Source organism: Stenella coeruleoalba, assembly GCF_951394435.1.
Source record: "Stenella coeruleoalba genome assembly, chromosome: 10".
Taxonomy (NCBI): domain Eukaryota; kingdom Metazoa; phylum Chordata; class Mammalia; order Artiodactyla; family Delphinidae; genus Stenella; species Stenella coeruleoalba.
In genome coordinates, this window is record NC_137156.1 from 48178072 (window position 1) to 48193937 (window position 15866).

Sequence of the window (15866 nt, forward strand, 5' to 3'; positions counted from 1 at the left end):
AAACAATAAACAAGACCAAAAGACAACCCTCAGAATGGGAGAAAATATTTGCAAATGTAACAACTGACAAAGGATTAATCTCCAAAATTTACAAGCTGCTCATGCAGCTCAATATCAAAAAAAAAAAAAAAAAAAACCCAATCCAAAAATGGGCAGAAGACTTAAATAGACAGTTCTCCAAAAAGATACACAGATTGCCAACAAACAAATGAAAAGATCTTCAACATCACTAATCATTAGAGAAATGCAAATCAAAACTACAATGAGGTATCACCTACACCAGTCAGAATGGCCATCATCAAAAAATCTACAAACAATAAATGCTGGAGAGGTTGTGGAGAAAAGGGAACCCTCTTGCACTGTTGGTTGGAACGTTATTTGGTACAGCCACTATGGAGAACAGTATGTAGGTTCCTTAAAAAACTGAAAATAGATCAACCATATGACCCAGCAATCCTACTACTGGGCATATACACTGAGAAAACCATAATTCAAAAAGAGTCATGTACCACAATGTTCATTCAGCACTATTTGCAATAGCCCAGAGACGGAAACAACCTAAGTGTGTCCATCAATAGATGAATGGATAAAGAAGATGTGGCACATATATACAATGGAATATTACTCAGCCATAAAAAGAAATGAAATTGAGTTATTTGTAGTGAGGTGGATGGACCTAGAGTCTGTCATACATAGTGAAATAAGTCAGAAAGGGAAAAAGAAATAGTGTATGCTAACATGTATATATGGAATCTAAAAAAAAATGGTTCTGATAAACTTAGGTGCAGGACAGGAATAAAGATGCAGACATAGAGAATGGAATTGAGGACACGGGGAGTGGGAAGGGTAAGCTTGGACGAAGTGAGAGAGTGGAATGGACATATATACACGACCAAATGTAAAATAGCTAGCTAGTGGGAAGCAGCTGCATGGCACAGGGAGATCAGCTCCATGCTTTGCGACCATCTAGATGGGTGGGATAAGGAGGGTGGGAGGGAGATGCAAGAGGGAGGGGATATGCGGATATATGTATGCATATAGCAGATTCAATTTGTTATACAGCAGAAACTAACACAACACTGTAAGGCAATTATACTCCAATAAAGATGTTTAAAAAACAACAACAACAGGGGCTTCCCTGGTGGCGCAGTGGTTGAGAGTCCGCCTGCCGATGCAGGGGACGCGGGTTCGTGCCCCGGTCCGGGAAGATTCCACATGGCTCGGAGCGGCTGGGCCCATGAGCCATGGCCGCAGAGCCTGCGCGTCTGGAGCCTGTGCTCCGCAGCGGGAGGGGCCGCAACAGTGAGAGGCCCGCATACCGCAAACAAAACAAAACAAAACAAAACAAAATAAAAGAAAACAAAAACCAGATCCCTCAAAACTTCTTCCAATAATTAATCAATATCCTATAAATAAAGAAGCACTTCAAGGCATAAAACCCGTAATAGAAAATTACAAGGCTCAAAGCCTCATTATCCGTTGTCCCTATAACATAGCTGTTTTATTGGTAAGAAAACTTAAGGGCTGAGGGTGGAGGTTTGTCCAGGACCTCTGAAATAGGGTGGGACCTGGGACCTGGGACCCTTTGCTGTAGTGCTTACACCTGGGCAAAGGTCTCCTAGTCTCCTTGAGCAAAAAAATACAAAGAAACTCTAAGGGATTAAAAATAACTGCTTACATGTGCAGTTGGTACAAATTATGAACAACAAGATACAAAAAGACCAAAAACCCAACTGCCACTTCTGAGGTGTCACGATCAAAAGCAGGTCCTCTGCATGATCCCTGCACACAGCAGCACCAAGTGGGGGGGCAGACCACCTAAGCCACCCCTCCAGTCCGACCCATGTATCTCCCACTAGGCTCACCCCATTTAAGGGACCAGCTCGCCCCTTCCCCCCCCCCCCCAGCTTAGGGAGCGAGCAAGGGACCCTGTTACTTGTTTTTGCTCCCTCCTGCTGCAGCATGAGTCCCAATAAAGCTTATCTGAACTTCTCATCTGGCCTTTTATCAATTTCTATGGATTAAGGAGGCCAAGAACCCTGGTCAGTAACACCTCTGAGCAATACACAACATTGTTATCTCTGGGTACCCTGTTGCTCCTAATCCTGGTACATTACTAACATCCATTCCAACTGGAAGTCAGTTCTTTACTGAAATTGATTTATGCAGTACATTCTTTAGTATTCTAGATGATGAAGCTGGCCAATACCCTTTTTTTTTTTTTAAAGCCAGCCACTTTTATTATCATTCTTATATTTTATAGGACAAAAAGAAAAAAAGAGGAATGTAGGTTTGTCCTGGTTGCTCTATTTACACCCGGGGCAGGCTCTCCGCGACATCAGGCACAGCAGCTTTTCCGAGGCCCCTTTGCAGATGCAGCCCTGGGCACACTTGGCACAGCCCGGAGGGCAGCAGGAGCAGCAGCTCTTCTTGCAGGAGGTGCATTTGCACTCTTTGCATTTGCAGGAGCCGGCACACGTGCAGGATCCACCCGCGGTGCAGGAGCAGTTGGGATCCATGGCGAGAGAAAGCGGAGGCTGGGGTCCGGAGACTGCGGCACGAAGTATGGCAAGGACGTCGAGGGGGCGTGGCCAATACCCTTTTGCCTTCACTTAGGAAGAAAATAATTCACCCGGGCAGTAGTACCTCAGGATTTTGCTGAATCCTTTTTATTTCTCACAAATCCTGAAGGCTGATCTGAATGATATAAAATTCCCTAGAGTTTCTACTTTGTTGCAGTATGTAGATGACTTGCTTCTTTGCTTTCCTTCTCAAGCCTCCTCACAGGAAAACAGCATTCACTTGTTACAGCTTTTAGCCTTAAGGGGACATAAGGTCACCAAAAAAACATTGCAGTTTGCCAAACCCAGGTTCCACTTTTAGGGCAGCTTAGAACAGGGGCTACACCCAGATCCAGATAGACTTCATGCTGTCCTAAGTTTCCCCAAACCCAAAACTAAGCACCAACTTCGAGGTTTTCTCAGGCTAGTTGGTGATCGCCAAAACTGGATTCCAAATTTCTCTCTTACGGCCAAACCTCTCAACAATAACAACCCGAACTCAATTTTATGGGAAGAACCGGATGACATAGCTTTCAAGGCCTTAAAAGAGAGTTTGATGAACCCACCTGCTCTTGGGCATCCCAATTATCAGATTCCCCTTTTCCTTTTGTATATGAAAAGGAAGGTAATGCCCTTGCAGTACTGACCCAAAAACACGGGGACCACCATCAACCCATAGTATATTATAGTCAGCAACTGGACCCTGTGGCACAAGGATACCCGCCTTGCTTTAGAGCCATTATAGCTACTTCTCTTTTGGTGAAGGCTACTGAGAAAATTATAGTATACCCTTTAACCATTTTTGTACCTCATGCAGCAGAATCCCTTCGGAATTCTCATCATGCCCAACACTTCTCATCAAGCCACCTCACCTCCTATGAAGTATTTTTGTTACCTGTCCCTCACATAATTCTTTTACGTTGTAATAACCTTAACCTGGCTACTTTTCATCCCTCCATCACTGCTTAATTCCCTTATGACTGTTTAACGCTGATGGACCACTTCCTGACTCCTTGAAATGACCTACAGAAAATCCTTGGGTAAAGGTGACTTTTCATGGTTCACTGGTGGTTCTTATTTAAAAGGTAACAATGGCAAATACTCTGCTGAGGATGCTATTACAACTTATTTTAATGTTGTTGAGTCAGCATCTTTACCTATGGCTACTTCAACCCAACAGGATGAATTGTACTCTTACATGGGCTTGTACTTTAGCCTAGGACAAAACTGCCAATATTTATACTGATATGCTTTCAGAGTAGCTCATGATTTTGAAATAATGTGGAAGAAATGTGTCTTCCTTACTTCCAGAGGAAATGAAATTTAAACTGGCCCCTATGTTCAGGAATTATTAAATGTAATACTGCTACCGGCCACTTAGATTCCAGGGCATTCTAAACTTGACTCTCTGGAAACCAGGGGAAATAACCTTGCTGACATTTCCACAAGGAATGCTGCCCTTAAAGGGACCAACAGTAGCCAAACCTCTGTCACGGTCCAAAGGGATATTTCCCCAAATGATAGTTTAGAAAAACTGGCTAGAGAAGCCCAACAACTGGCCTCAGGAAAGGAAAAACAACAATTGGAAATTGTTGGAAATTCAACAATTTTTGGTTTGATAAAAGAGAAACCTCTGGTTTGAACCAAATAACAACCCAGTCCCACCTAAGGCTCTAAAATTCTCACTCCTCACCACTGTGCATGCATTCAACCACTGGCCTACTGACAAAATGACAGCCTTCATGAATCAATACTGGTGGGGAAACATAAATGAGGCTACAAAAGGTGCCTGCCTCACTTGTCCCACCTAAAATACAACCCAGAGAAACTGTTCATACTGCTCCCAGACATTTTAAATTGCCTAATGGACCATTCAAGTTCTGGCAAATGGATTTCATACAACTTCCTCTGTTTCATGGATGTAAATATGTTTTAGTGTTGGTCTGTATGTTTTCACACTGAACTGAAGCCTTCCCTTGCAGACAGGCTACCGCCTCCTCTGTGGCTAAAGTCCTTTTGTAAAAGAATATCCCTACCTGGGGAACTTCTCTCAAACTTCATAGGGATCAAGAAACCCATTTTACTGGCCAGGTGCTTCAGCACATCTGTACTCTTTGGCTTGTCTTATAGCACTTTCACTGTGATTACCATCCTCAATCTTCTGGTTTAGTTGAATGCAATAATGGCATTATAGGACTCAACTGGCAAAATTTTTAGAGGCCCTCCATACACCTTGGCCAACAGCATTCATGTTGGTCGTTCTAAATCTCAGATCCACCCTTTCGGAACTCAAACTCTCACCCTTTGAGGTGGTCACAGGACACCCAATGCACTAGGCTCCTGCTTCTTTTGACCCACAACTGATAAAAGGAGAGGTGCTCCAACATTGCAAAGCCCTAATTGCTTCTATTAAAAATAACCAAAAACAAAAACCAAAAAAAAAACCATGTTGGGCTTCCCTGGTGGTACAGTGGTTGAGGGTCTGCCTGCCGATGCAGGGGACATGGGTTCATGCTCCGGTCCGGGAAGATCCCACATGCCTCAGAGTGGCTGGCCCCGTGAGCCATGGCCACTGAACCTGCACGTCCAGATCCTGTGCTCCACAACGGGAGAGGCCACAACAGTGAGAGGCCTGTGTACCGCAAAAAAACCCCAAAAAACAAAAAACAACCATGTTTTGGGTAGAGCAATCTTTTCTCAGTGTGCTCTCAAGAGACAAAGACTTTAAGCATCACACATTGCAACCTGGAGATTTTGTCTATTGAAATAGACACCTCCAGAATAAATGCTCTTCACTCTTGCTGAAAAGGCCCCATGAAATACTGTTAACCAACCCTTGTGCCACAAAACTCCAAGGAAGACTCTCTTTGGATTCTCATGACACACCCAGAGAAAGCACCAAACCCTGACTGAGCCTGCACATCACCTGGTGACCTGAAAGTAAAGATTTCCCAGAATTGGAGCAGATGACATCTGACGACACAGCTTTTGCAAGATAGCTGGACCAGGTCTGTTGGAAGTTTGTCACCAAATGTTTGATGATGACATAACACCATCATGTGATCTCCAGTGTCCTTGGTCTTGATAACATATGGGCTTTAGATAAAAAGTGCCTGAGAGTTCTCCCTCCCACCATTCCTTGTTACTTGAGTGTGACCTCAGTAGGTTTCCAATCTGTGTACTTTCCTTCTGATGTGAGAAACCACACCCAGGAAAGGTCTTTCCTGACTTGGAGGGACAAAAAAGCTGCTGAAACTAGAAAACCTGACTCCTGATCAGTGATACTTTCAGAGAAAGGTCTTGAACAAAAGGGAAAAATATGAAAACTGATATATAGAAACCTCAATTAAATAGAGTTGAGAGACCAGAGTGGTGGCTCTGGTGCCCTGCAAAGATAGCTGAGACCAACAAGAAGAAAGACTCTTCTTTCCCAGCAAGGACTCAGTCCATGAAAAGCTATGGACTCTGTTTACTACAGCCCTCCTGAATTCCTCTTCCTCTCTGTAAAAGTGTTCTCCTTCCCCCAGTGTGCTGGGACTTGCATGTAGCTCACCATGGTTGTAGACCCCAAAGCTGCAATTCTCTGCTGATCCAGAATAAACTCATCTTGGTTGGAGAAATATCTGGCAATCTAGTTATTTCAGGTCAACAGAATACACTGCTTTTGTAATAAAGAAACAATAGAAAGCCTGCCAGATTTGACAATATTTTTAGATAATTCTGTTTTAAATGGATTATATATATTATATATATATTATATATATATAATTGGTAATCTAACTTTTCAATTAACAATATATTGTAGATAGGCTCCTAGGTCAACAAACACATTACTATACTATCACTTACAAATATTTACCTAAACAACCCAACCAGCGTCACATTTCAACTGTACAATAACCACAATAACTGAAAATGAATTAAATAAAATACCAAATACACAGGGAATAAAAGGAAAATATTTTAAATAGGTTAGAATGTTTATATGTCCAAAAACAATGTAAAAATTCCTGAAAATTAGCAATAAATTTTAAAAATCAGTGATGAAAAATAATTATTCATAGTAATTTCTTTATTTTGATTATATTATCACCACAACCAATTTACTTTTGATCAAATTCTTTCCAAATTGCCTGAAGCCCAACTGTGTATGGAACTCCAGGATTTGTAGTGAGGGTGATCATGGGGAAGGAGAATGGGAAGAGAAGAAAGATTGGAAAATATTTTGGGGGCATTTAGAATTTTAATTTGCTCCATCAGTCCTGAAGTAAAAATATATATTTGAGTCAAAAATGCTACACTGAAATTGCACTTTAAAAAAGAAATTGGGATTCCTCCTTATCAGATTAATTCATGCAACTTTCCTAAGACATGGAAGGTTTGGAATGAGAAGATTCTTTTGTGGAATATCTATAAGTCTGATTTAAATTGTTAGAACTATGAATAAATAGGAAATAAATTTAGAAAAAAAGACTTAAAGAATTTTTCAGTATGTGAAAAATTATTAAATGGTAAGTAGTGACCAGCTGCTTTGCATGGCCACTAAAATCCAAAACAAATGTCAAGTTATAAGAGAAGGACTTCATTTGACATAGGAACACTTTTGGTTTTTTGTCTTTCTTGGTAAAGAAATTTTTATAGGCACAAAATGAAAAGAATTTATAAACCACTTTTCTAAAAGATGTTTTCCCCTTAACCTGTCATGAAGATGGTGAAAAATAAACCAAATAAGCATTTATTAGGTCTTGGCTTCAAGAAAGGAAAACAAATTAAATGGTCTTTTTCAGGTTCCTCTAATCCTAATGCTTTATGGATGCTATTAAGAGGCCTATAATGGAAACAAATTAAATATAAATACAGTGAGGAGTGTGGGCAATTAAACAAATGGACCATGGGAGGTGTGATGATCAAGGCGGCAGGTTAGGAGCATGCTGGGCTCACCTCCACTCATGAACACATCCAAACAACAACTCTTGCTGAAATCAACCTGGGGAAGAGCAGAACAGCTCTTCTGCAACCAAGGCTGTAAAGAAAGATCCACACGGAGTCCGGTAGGAAGGGAGAATGATGTGGTCGGGACCTTCACCCTTAGCAGGGACACAGGAGAGGAGGGGACATCACAGGCTCAAGGATCTTCCCTGGGGAGTGAGGGATTCCGGCCCCACATTGGACAGCCCAGCCCTGGGATACAACACTGGAAGACAAGCCCCTTAGCTGGTTTGAAACCCAGTGGGGCTTACCAAAGGGCTATAAGAAACTGGGCCTCTGCTGTTGAAGAGCACACAGACTTGCTTGCTCCCAGTCAAAGTGTGGAGGCAGCACATTGAAAACTGCCAGGGGCTCTGACCAGCTAGCCAGGGCTACTGCATTACACCCCCCGCCCACCCCTCACCTGGCTCCTGCTCTAGCCCCTCTTGCTCCAGCACTGCTTCCCACTAAAGCAGAGGGTGCCACTAACTACGAGAGTGTGCACACTTGGAGGGAACAGAGCTGGCTTGGATCCAAGCCCTGCCTCTGACCAGGGTGTAGGCAGCCATTGCCAGCACATGTGTCCCTGTGCACTCTTGGGAGGGAGCAAACTCAGCTCAGTAGTGTGATACCAACCCCTCCAGCCACAACCCAGCCTCTAGCCAAGCAAGCACATCAGGGATAAAGTGAAATCAGAAAAGAAGTACAGCCTCAAGCCCTCAGGCCCTGAATCTATATCCCAAACCAAGGCTGAGACTGCCAGCACACCTGGAAGAAACCCAACTTCCTCAGGGCTTCTGTTCCAACCCCTGTGGCTCTGACCGCACCCTTGACAGGGTGGTGATGGCCACTGAGCAGAGGAGAAGGCCCAGCTTGCACCTGGCTCTGGCTCTAGCCCCTCCAACTCTGCCCCTACCTCCCACCAAGGTGGTAGCTGCCAGCGCACACTGGGAGAAGACGTGGCCTATGCTAATGTCAGACCCAGCTCTCCCACCAAAGCCACTGGGCACACACAGACTTCATAGGGACAGTCCCACACAAGGACACACTTTCAAGATCAGAGTAGGTAACTGTTTCACCTAATTTTACAGAGACAGAGGAAGTCAAACAAAATGAGAAGACAGAGAAGAATACATTTCAAAAGAAATAACAAGAAAAAACCCTGAAAAGAAAATCTTAATGAAACAGAGATAAATAATTTACCTGATAAAGAGTTCAAAGCAATAGTAATGAAAATGCTAACTGAACTTGGGGAAAAAAAGAATACAAGAACACAGTGAGAATTTTAATAAAGAACTAGAAAATATTAAAAAAAAAGAACTGAAGAATACAATAACTGGTATGAAAAGTACAGTAGAGGGAATTAACAGCAGATGAGGTGATACAGAAGAGCATATTAGTGATCTGGGAGATAGAATAATGGAAATTACCCAACCAGAACACCAAAAAAAAAAATTTTAAAAAAATGAGGCTAGTTTAAGGGAGCTCTACGTCAACATCATGCATACTAACATCCATATAATATGGGTCCCAGAAGGAGAAGAGAGAGAGAAAGGGGTACAAAATGTATTTGATGAAATCATGACTCAAAAATTTCCTGACACCAAAGAAGGAAACAGATATTCAGGTATAGGAAGCACAGAGGGTCCCAAGCAAGATGAACACAATGAGACTCCCACCAAGACCTATCATAATTAAAATGGCAAAAGTTAAAGAGAGGATTCTAAAAGCAGCAAGAGAAAAACAAAGAGTCAAAACAGTTACAGGGAACTCCCATAAGGCTTTCAGCTGATCTTTCTGCAGAAACATTGCAGGCCAGAAGGGAGTGGTATGATATATTCAAAGTACTGAAAGGGAAAAAAAAACCTACCACTTAGGATACTCTACCCAGCAAGGCTGTCATTCACAATTGAAGAAGGGATAAAGGGCTTCTCAGACAAATAAAAACTAAAGGAGTTCATCATTACCAAACCAATCTTTCAAGAAGTGTTAAAGGGTCTTCTTTCAGTGAAAAAGAAAAGGTTACTACAAGAAGGAAGAAATTATAGGAAGGGGAAAATCCTTCTGGTAAAGGCTGTGGGTCAACCATTAAATAAGATTAATAGGTTAAAAGATTAAAACACAAAAATTGTAAAATCAACTATAACTACATGAATATTTAGGATAGCCACGATGATTTAAAATATGACACCTGGGGCTTCCCTGGTGGCGCGGTGGTTGAGAGTCCACCTGCTGATGCAGGGGTTCATGCCCCGGTCCAGGAAGATCCCACATGCCGCGGAGTGGCTGGGCCCGTGAGCCATGGCCACTGAGCCTGCATGTCCGGAGCCTGTGCCACAACAGGCCACAACAGAGGCCACAACAGTGAGAGGCCCGCGTACTGCAAACAAAACAAAACAAAACATGACACCAAAAACACAAGGCTTGGGGAAGGGAGTAAAAAATGTAGAGCTTTTAGAGAATGTATTTGAATTTAAATGACTATCAATTTAAAACAAGTAGATACAGGTCAACATATATGACCTGCATAGTAACCACAAATCAAACCTATAATAGGTATACAAACACTAGAGAGGAATACAAACTTAACACTAATGAGGGTCATCAAAGCATAAGGTAAGAGACTAAAAGAAAATGAAAAGAACAGAGAAGAACTACAAAAAAAAACCCCAGAAAACAAATAACAAAATGGCAATAAGTACATACCTATCAATAATCACTTGGACTAAATGCCCCAAACCAAATACATAGAGTGGCTGATTGGATAGAAAAAAAAAAGACCCATCTATATGCTGCCTACAAGAGACTCACTTCATAGCTAAAGACACACACAGACTGAAAGTGAGGGGATGGAAAAAGATATTCCATGTGAAACAAAAGGAAAACTGTGGTAGCAATACTCATATCTGACAATATAGACTTTAAAACAAAGTCTATAATAAAAAACAAAGAAGCACATTATATAACGATAAAGGATTGATACAAGAAGAGATAGAACATTCGTAAACATATACGCATCTAGTACGGAGCACCTAAATAACTAAAGCAAGTATTAACGGATATAAAAGGATAAACTGACAGTAATACAATAATATTAAGGGACTTTAACACCCCACTTACATCAATGGACAGATTTTCTGAACAGAAAATCAATAAGGAAACACTGGCCTTAAATAACACATTAGACCAGTTGGATTTAATAGACATTACAGGACATTGCATCTAAAAAAGGCAAAATACACATTCTTTTCAAGTGCACATAATATTTTCTCCAGGATAGGTCACATTCTAGGCTACAAAACAAGTCTCAAGAAATTTAAGAGGATACAAATTATATCAAGCATCTTTTCCAACCACAATGGCATGAAACTAGAAAGCAATTACAGGAAAAAAAGGGGGAAAACAAACATGGGGAGACTAAACAACATGCTATGAAAAAAACTAATGGGTCAATGAAGAATTCAAAGACAAAATCAGAAAATACCTTGAAACAAATGAAAATAAAAGCACAACTTTCCAAAATCTATGGGAAAAAGCAAAAGAAGTTCTCAGAGGGAAGTTTATAATGATACAGGCCTACCTCGAGAAACAAGAAAAATCTCTCAAATAAACATCTTAACCTTAGAAAAAGAAGAACAAACTAAGTCCAAAGTCAGCAGAGGAAGGAGATCATAAAAAGATCAGAGTGGGAATAAATAAAATTGAGAAAAACAAAAAAAAAATAGAATAAATCTATGAAACCAAGGGCTAGTTTTTTTTTAACAGGAAAACAAAATTGGTAAGCCTTTAGCAATGCTTATTAAGAACAAAATTGCAAGGACCCAAATAAGCAGAATAAGAAATGAAAGAGGAGAAATAACCAATACCATAGCGATACAAAAAAATCATAAGAGAATACTACAAACGGTTATATGCCAACAAATTGGACAATCTAGAAGAAATGGACAAATTTCTAGAAAAATACACATGCCAAGACTGAATCAGGAAGAAACAGACAATCTGAACAAGACCAATCACTAGTAGTGAAACTAAATTTGGAACAACAACAAAATGCCCAGCAAACGGAAGTCCAAGACCAAACAGCTCAGGGAAATTCTACCAAGCATATAAAGAAGAGTTAATACCTATCCTTCTCAAAGTATCCAAAAAAACTTAAGAGGAGGAAATACTCCCAAATTCATTCTACAAGGCTACGATTATCCTGATACCAAAACAAGACAGACATTACAGAAAAAAGAAAATTACAACCCAATATCTCTGATTAATAAAGGTGCAATAATCCTCAACAAAATGTTAGCAAACCAAATTCAACAATATATAAAAAGGATAATTCACTGTGATCCAGTGGGATTTATAGCAGGGATGCTATGATGGTTCAATATCCACAAATCAATCAATGTGATACACCACAATAACAAAAAGAAGGGTAAAAATCACATGCTCATCTCAATAGATGCAGAAAAGCATTGGACAAAATTCAACACCCATTCATGATAAAAACTCTCAAAAAAGTTGATATAGAGGGAACATACCACAACAAAAAAGCCATTTGTTACAAACCCACAGCTAACATCATGCACAATGGTGAAAAACTAAAACAAGACAAGTATGCCCACTCTCACCATTTCTATTTCAAGACAAATATGCCCACTCTCACCATTTCTATTTAACATAATATTGGATATCCTAGTTACAGCAATTAGACAAGAAAAAGAAATAAAAGGAATCCAAATTGGAAGGGAAGAAGTAAAACTGTCACTATTTTCAGATGACATGTATAGAAAACCCTGAAGTCTCCACCAGAAAACTATAAGAGCTAATAAATGAATTCACTGAAGTTGCAAGATACAAGATTAATATACAGAAATCTGTTGCTTTTCTAAACATTAATAATGAACTATCATAAAGAGAAAGCAAGCAAATAATGTCACTTAAAATTGCATCAAAAAGAATAAAATACCTACAAATAAACTTAACCAAGGAGGTGAAAGACCCATACTCTGAAAACTATAAGACACTGATTAAGGAATTGAATAAATAAATGGAAAGATATCACATGTTCATGGATTGGAAGGATTAAAAAATTTTAAATGTTCATTCTACTCAAGGCAATCTACAGATTTAATGCAGTAACTATCAAAATACCAATGACATTTTTCACAGAACTAGAACAAATAATGCTAAAATTTGTATGGAACCACAAAAGACCCCAAAGAGCCAAAGCAATCTTGAAAAAAAAGAACAAAGCTGGAGGTATCACACTTGCTGACCTCAGACTATACTACAAAGCTACAGTAATCAAAACACTATGGGGCTTCCCTGATGGCACAGTGGTTGACAGTCCGTCTGCTGATGCAGAGGACATGGGTTCGTGCCCCAGTCCGGGAGGATCTCACATGCCGCGGAGTGGCTGGGCCCGTGAGCCATGGCCACTGAGCCTGAGCGTCCAGAGCCTGTGCTCCACAACGGGAGAGGCCACAACAGTGAGAGGCCCGTGTACTGCAAAAACAAAAACAAAAACAAAACAAAAAAAAACCACTATGATACTGGCACAAAACAGATACATAGACCAATGGAACAGAATAGAGAGCCCAGAAATGAAACAATGCACATATGGCCAATTAACCTATGAAAAAGGAGACAAGAATATACAATGGGGAAAAGACAGGCTCTTCAATAAGTGGTGTTGGGAAAACAGTTACATGTGAAAGAATAAAATTAGAACATTTTCTCACACTATATACAAAAGTAAACTGAAAATGGATTAAAGATCTAAATGTAAGACCAGAAACCATAAAACTCCTAGAAGAAAACATAGCCAGTGCCCTCTTTGACATAAGTCTCAGCAATATCTTTCTGGATCTGTCACCTCAGGCAAGGGAACAATAGCAAAAATAAACAAATGGACCTAATTAAACTTAAAAGCTTTAGCACAGTGAAGAAAATAATCAACAAATTGAAAAGTTAACCTACTGAATGGGAGAATATGTTTGTAAACGATGCATCTGATAAGGGCTTAATATCCAAAATATATAAAGAGCTAATATAACTCAATATCAACAAAACACACAACTTGATCAAAAAATGGGCAGAATCTAGATAGACATTTCTCCAAAGAAGACATATGGATAGCCAAAAGTCACATGAAAAAATCCTCAATATTGCTAATTATTAGAGAAATGCAAATCAAAACTACCATGAGATATCACTTCACACCAGTCGGAATGGCCATGATGAAAAAGTCTACAAATAATAAATGCTGGAGAGGGTGTGGAGAAAAGAGAACCCTCCTACACTGTTGATGGGAATGTAAATTGGTGCAGTCACTATGGAGAACAGTATGGAGGTTCCTTAAAAAACTAAACATAGAGCTACCATATGATTCTGCAATCCTACTTCTGGGCATATATCCAAGAGAAAACCATAATTCAAAAAGATACATGCACCTCAATATTCATTGCAGTACTATTTACAATAGCCAAGACATGGAAGCAACCAAAGTGCCCATCAACAGAGGAATGCATAAAGATGTGATATATAAATATATATAGATATATATAAAGATATAGATATAATGCAATATTACTCAGCCATAAAAAGAATGAAATAATGCCATTTGCAGCAACATGGATGGACATAGAGATTATCATACTAATGAAGTCAGACAGAGAAAAACAAGTATCATATGATAGCACTCATATGTGGAATCTAAAAAAATGATACAAATGAATTTATTTACAAAAAAGAAACAGACTCACAGACATAGAAAACAAACTTATGGTTACCAAAGGGGAAAGCAGGGAAGTGATAAATTAGGAATTTGGGAGTAACATATACACACTAAAATAGGTAAACAATAAGGACCTATTGTATAACACAGGGAACTATACTCAATATTTTTTAATAACCTATATGGAAAAAAATCTGAAAAAGAATATACGTATATATAACTGAATCACTTTGCTGTATACCTGAAACTAACAACAACATTGTAAATCAACTATATTTTGATAAAAAATAAATTTTAAATAGATGTATTTAGAGTTCAATTTGTGCAATTAAATCCTGAGTTCACTCAAAATTCCCTCCAAAGCAGATACTGTAATAAAACAATTCGGTGGGGGAGGGGCAGTTATTGAGTGCAGGGAAGGGTGCTATTATTCAGGTAAATCTTACCCCACCGGACAGAGAAGCCATAAACAGAAGCAATTACAAGTGAAAGTATTCTCACATCCCACCCATCAAGGCATGATTATGGAAAGCTCTGTTCCTCTCATTCCCTGCCTTTGCATGCTTAGCACTTTTTTCCCTTTCACACTCCTCAGCTGCTTGGGCCTGGCAGGTAGAAAAATCCTAGTCCCTACTAGTACCAAGGCAGCCTCACAGGGAGCAAATATAGAGATGGAGAGGGAGAAGGAGCTATATGTATACACAGCATAAGTAATTCTTCTCTACTGTGACTATTAAGAAATTAATCTGATTATTAGGCACAATACAATCTATATATTCAAATGAGCACTATCCTTTCACATTTCAGACTAACAGCAAACAATCACTATTGTCTAGTGAGTGCTTACCATATGCCAGCCAGGCACTGTTACAAGCACTCAACATGCATCACCACTTTTAATCTCACAATAATCCTAGAAGGTGGGCACTATTAATATCCCCAGATTACAGATGAGGAAACTGAGGCACAGAGAAGTCCAATAACTTTTAACCCTCAACAGCAGACCCAGGACTTAAACCCAGTATTATTCCAGAGCCTGTGCTTTTAATAATGACCCTACCAACCTGCCTGTCAATATTACATTCTTTTTCCAATTATGCTCTTATTCTTGAAAATTCCTCTTTAGCAATTTCCCTCAGGGCCAATATATCAGTCACAGAAGAATACTTGTCTAAGTAATTTATAACCATTCCACATTTTATTTTTTTTAAATGATAACATCTTACTTGAACTCATTATTCACTGTTCTAGTAACTATGGAAGATATAAAGATACAGCAAATAAATGGGAAAAAAATAAAATAGAACAGACCCTAGCACCAAGTATGTACTAACTGTTTCAAACTAAAAACATTTTCACTCGAGGCTTCATTGAGGCAAAAGTCAGAACAGTTCAAAAATATGTTGGTGCTAGGAAACCATCAATGAAGTTAAAAGACAACCTACAGAATGGGAGAAAATATTTGCAAATAATGCAACCAACAAAGGGTTAATAACCAAAATATACAAACAGCTCATATAACTCAATATCAAAACACAAACAACCCAAACAAAAATGGGCAGAAGTCTAAAATAGACAGTTTTCCAATGAAGACATACAGATAGTTA

General features: G+C 39.5%; 2 protein-coding genes across 19 annotated transcripts in view; both read right to left on the bottom strand.

Moving 5' to 3' along the window:
* Nucleotides 1-15866, bottom strand: part of NEK10 (NIMA related kinase 10) — a 315567-nt gene that overhangs the window by 179386 nt on the left and 120315 nt on the right. The window lies entirely within an intron of this gene.
* Nucleotides 2293-2569, bottom strand: LOC307192540 (metallothionein-1E-like). The gene has a single exon (XM_079933530.1). It carries the CDS (start codon nucleotides 2517-2519, stop codon nucleotides 2307-2309), a length of 213 nt encoding a protein of 70 aa, XP_079789656.1. The 5' UTR covers nucleotides 2520-2569; the 3' UTR covers nucleotides 2293-2306.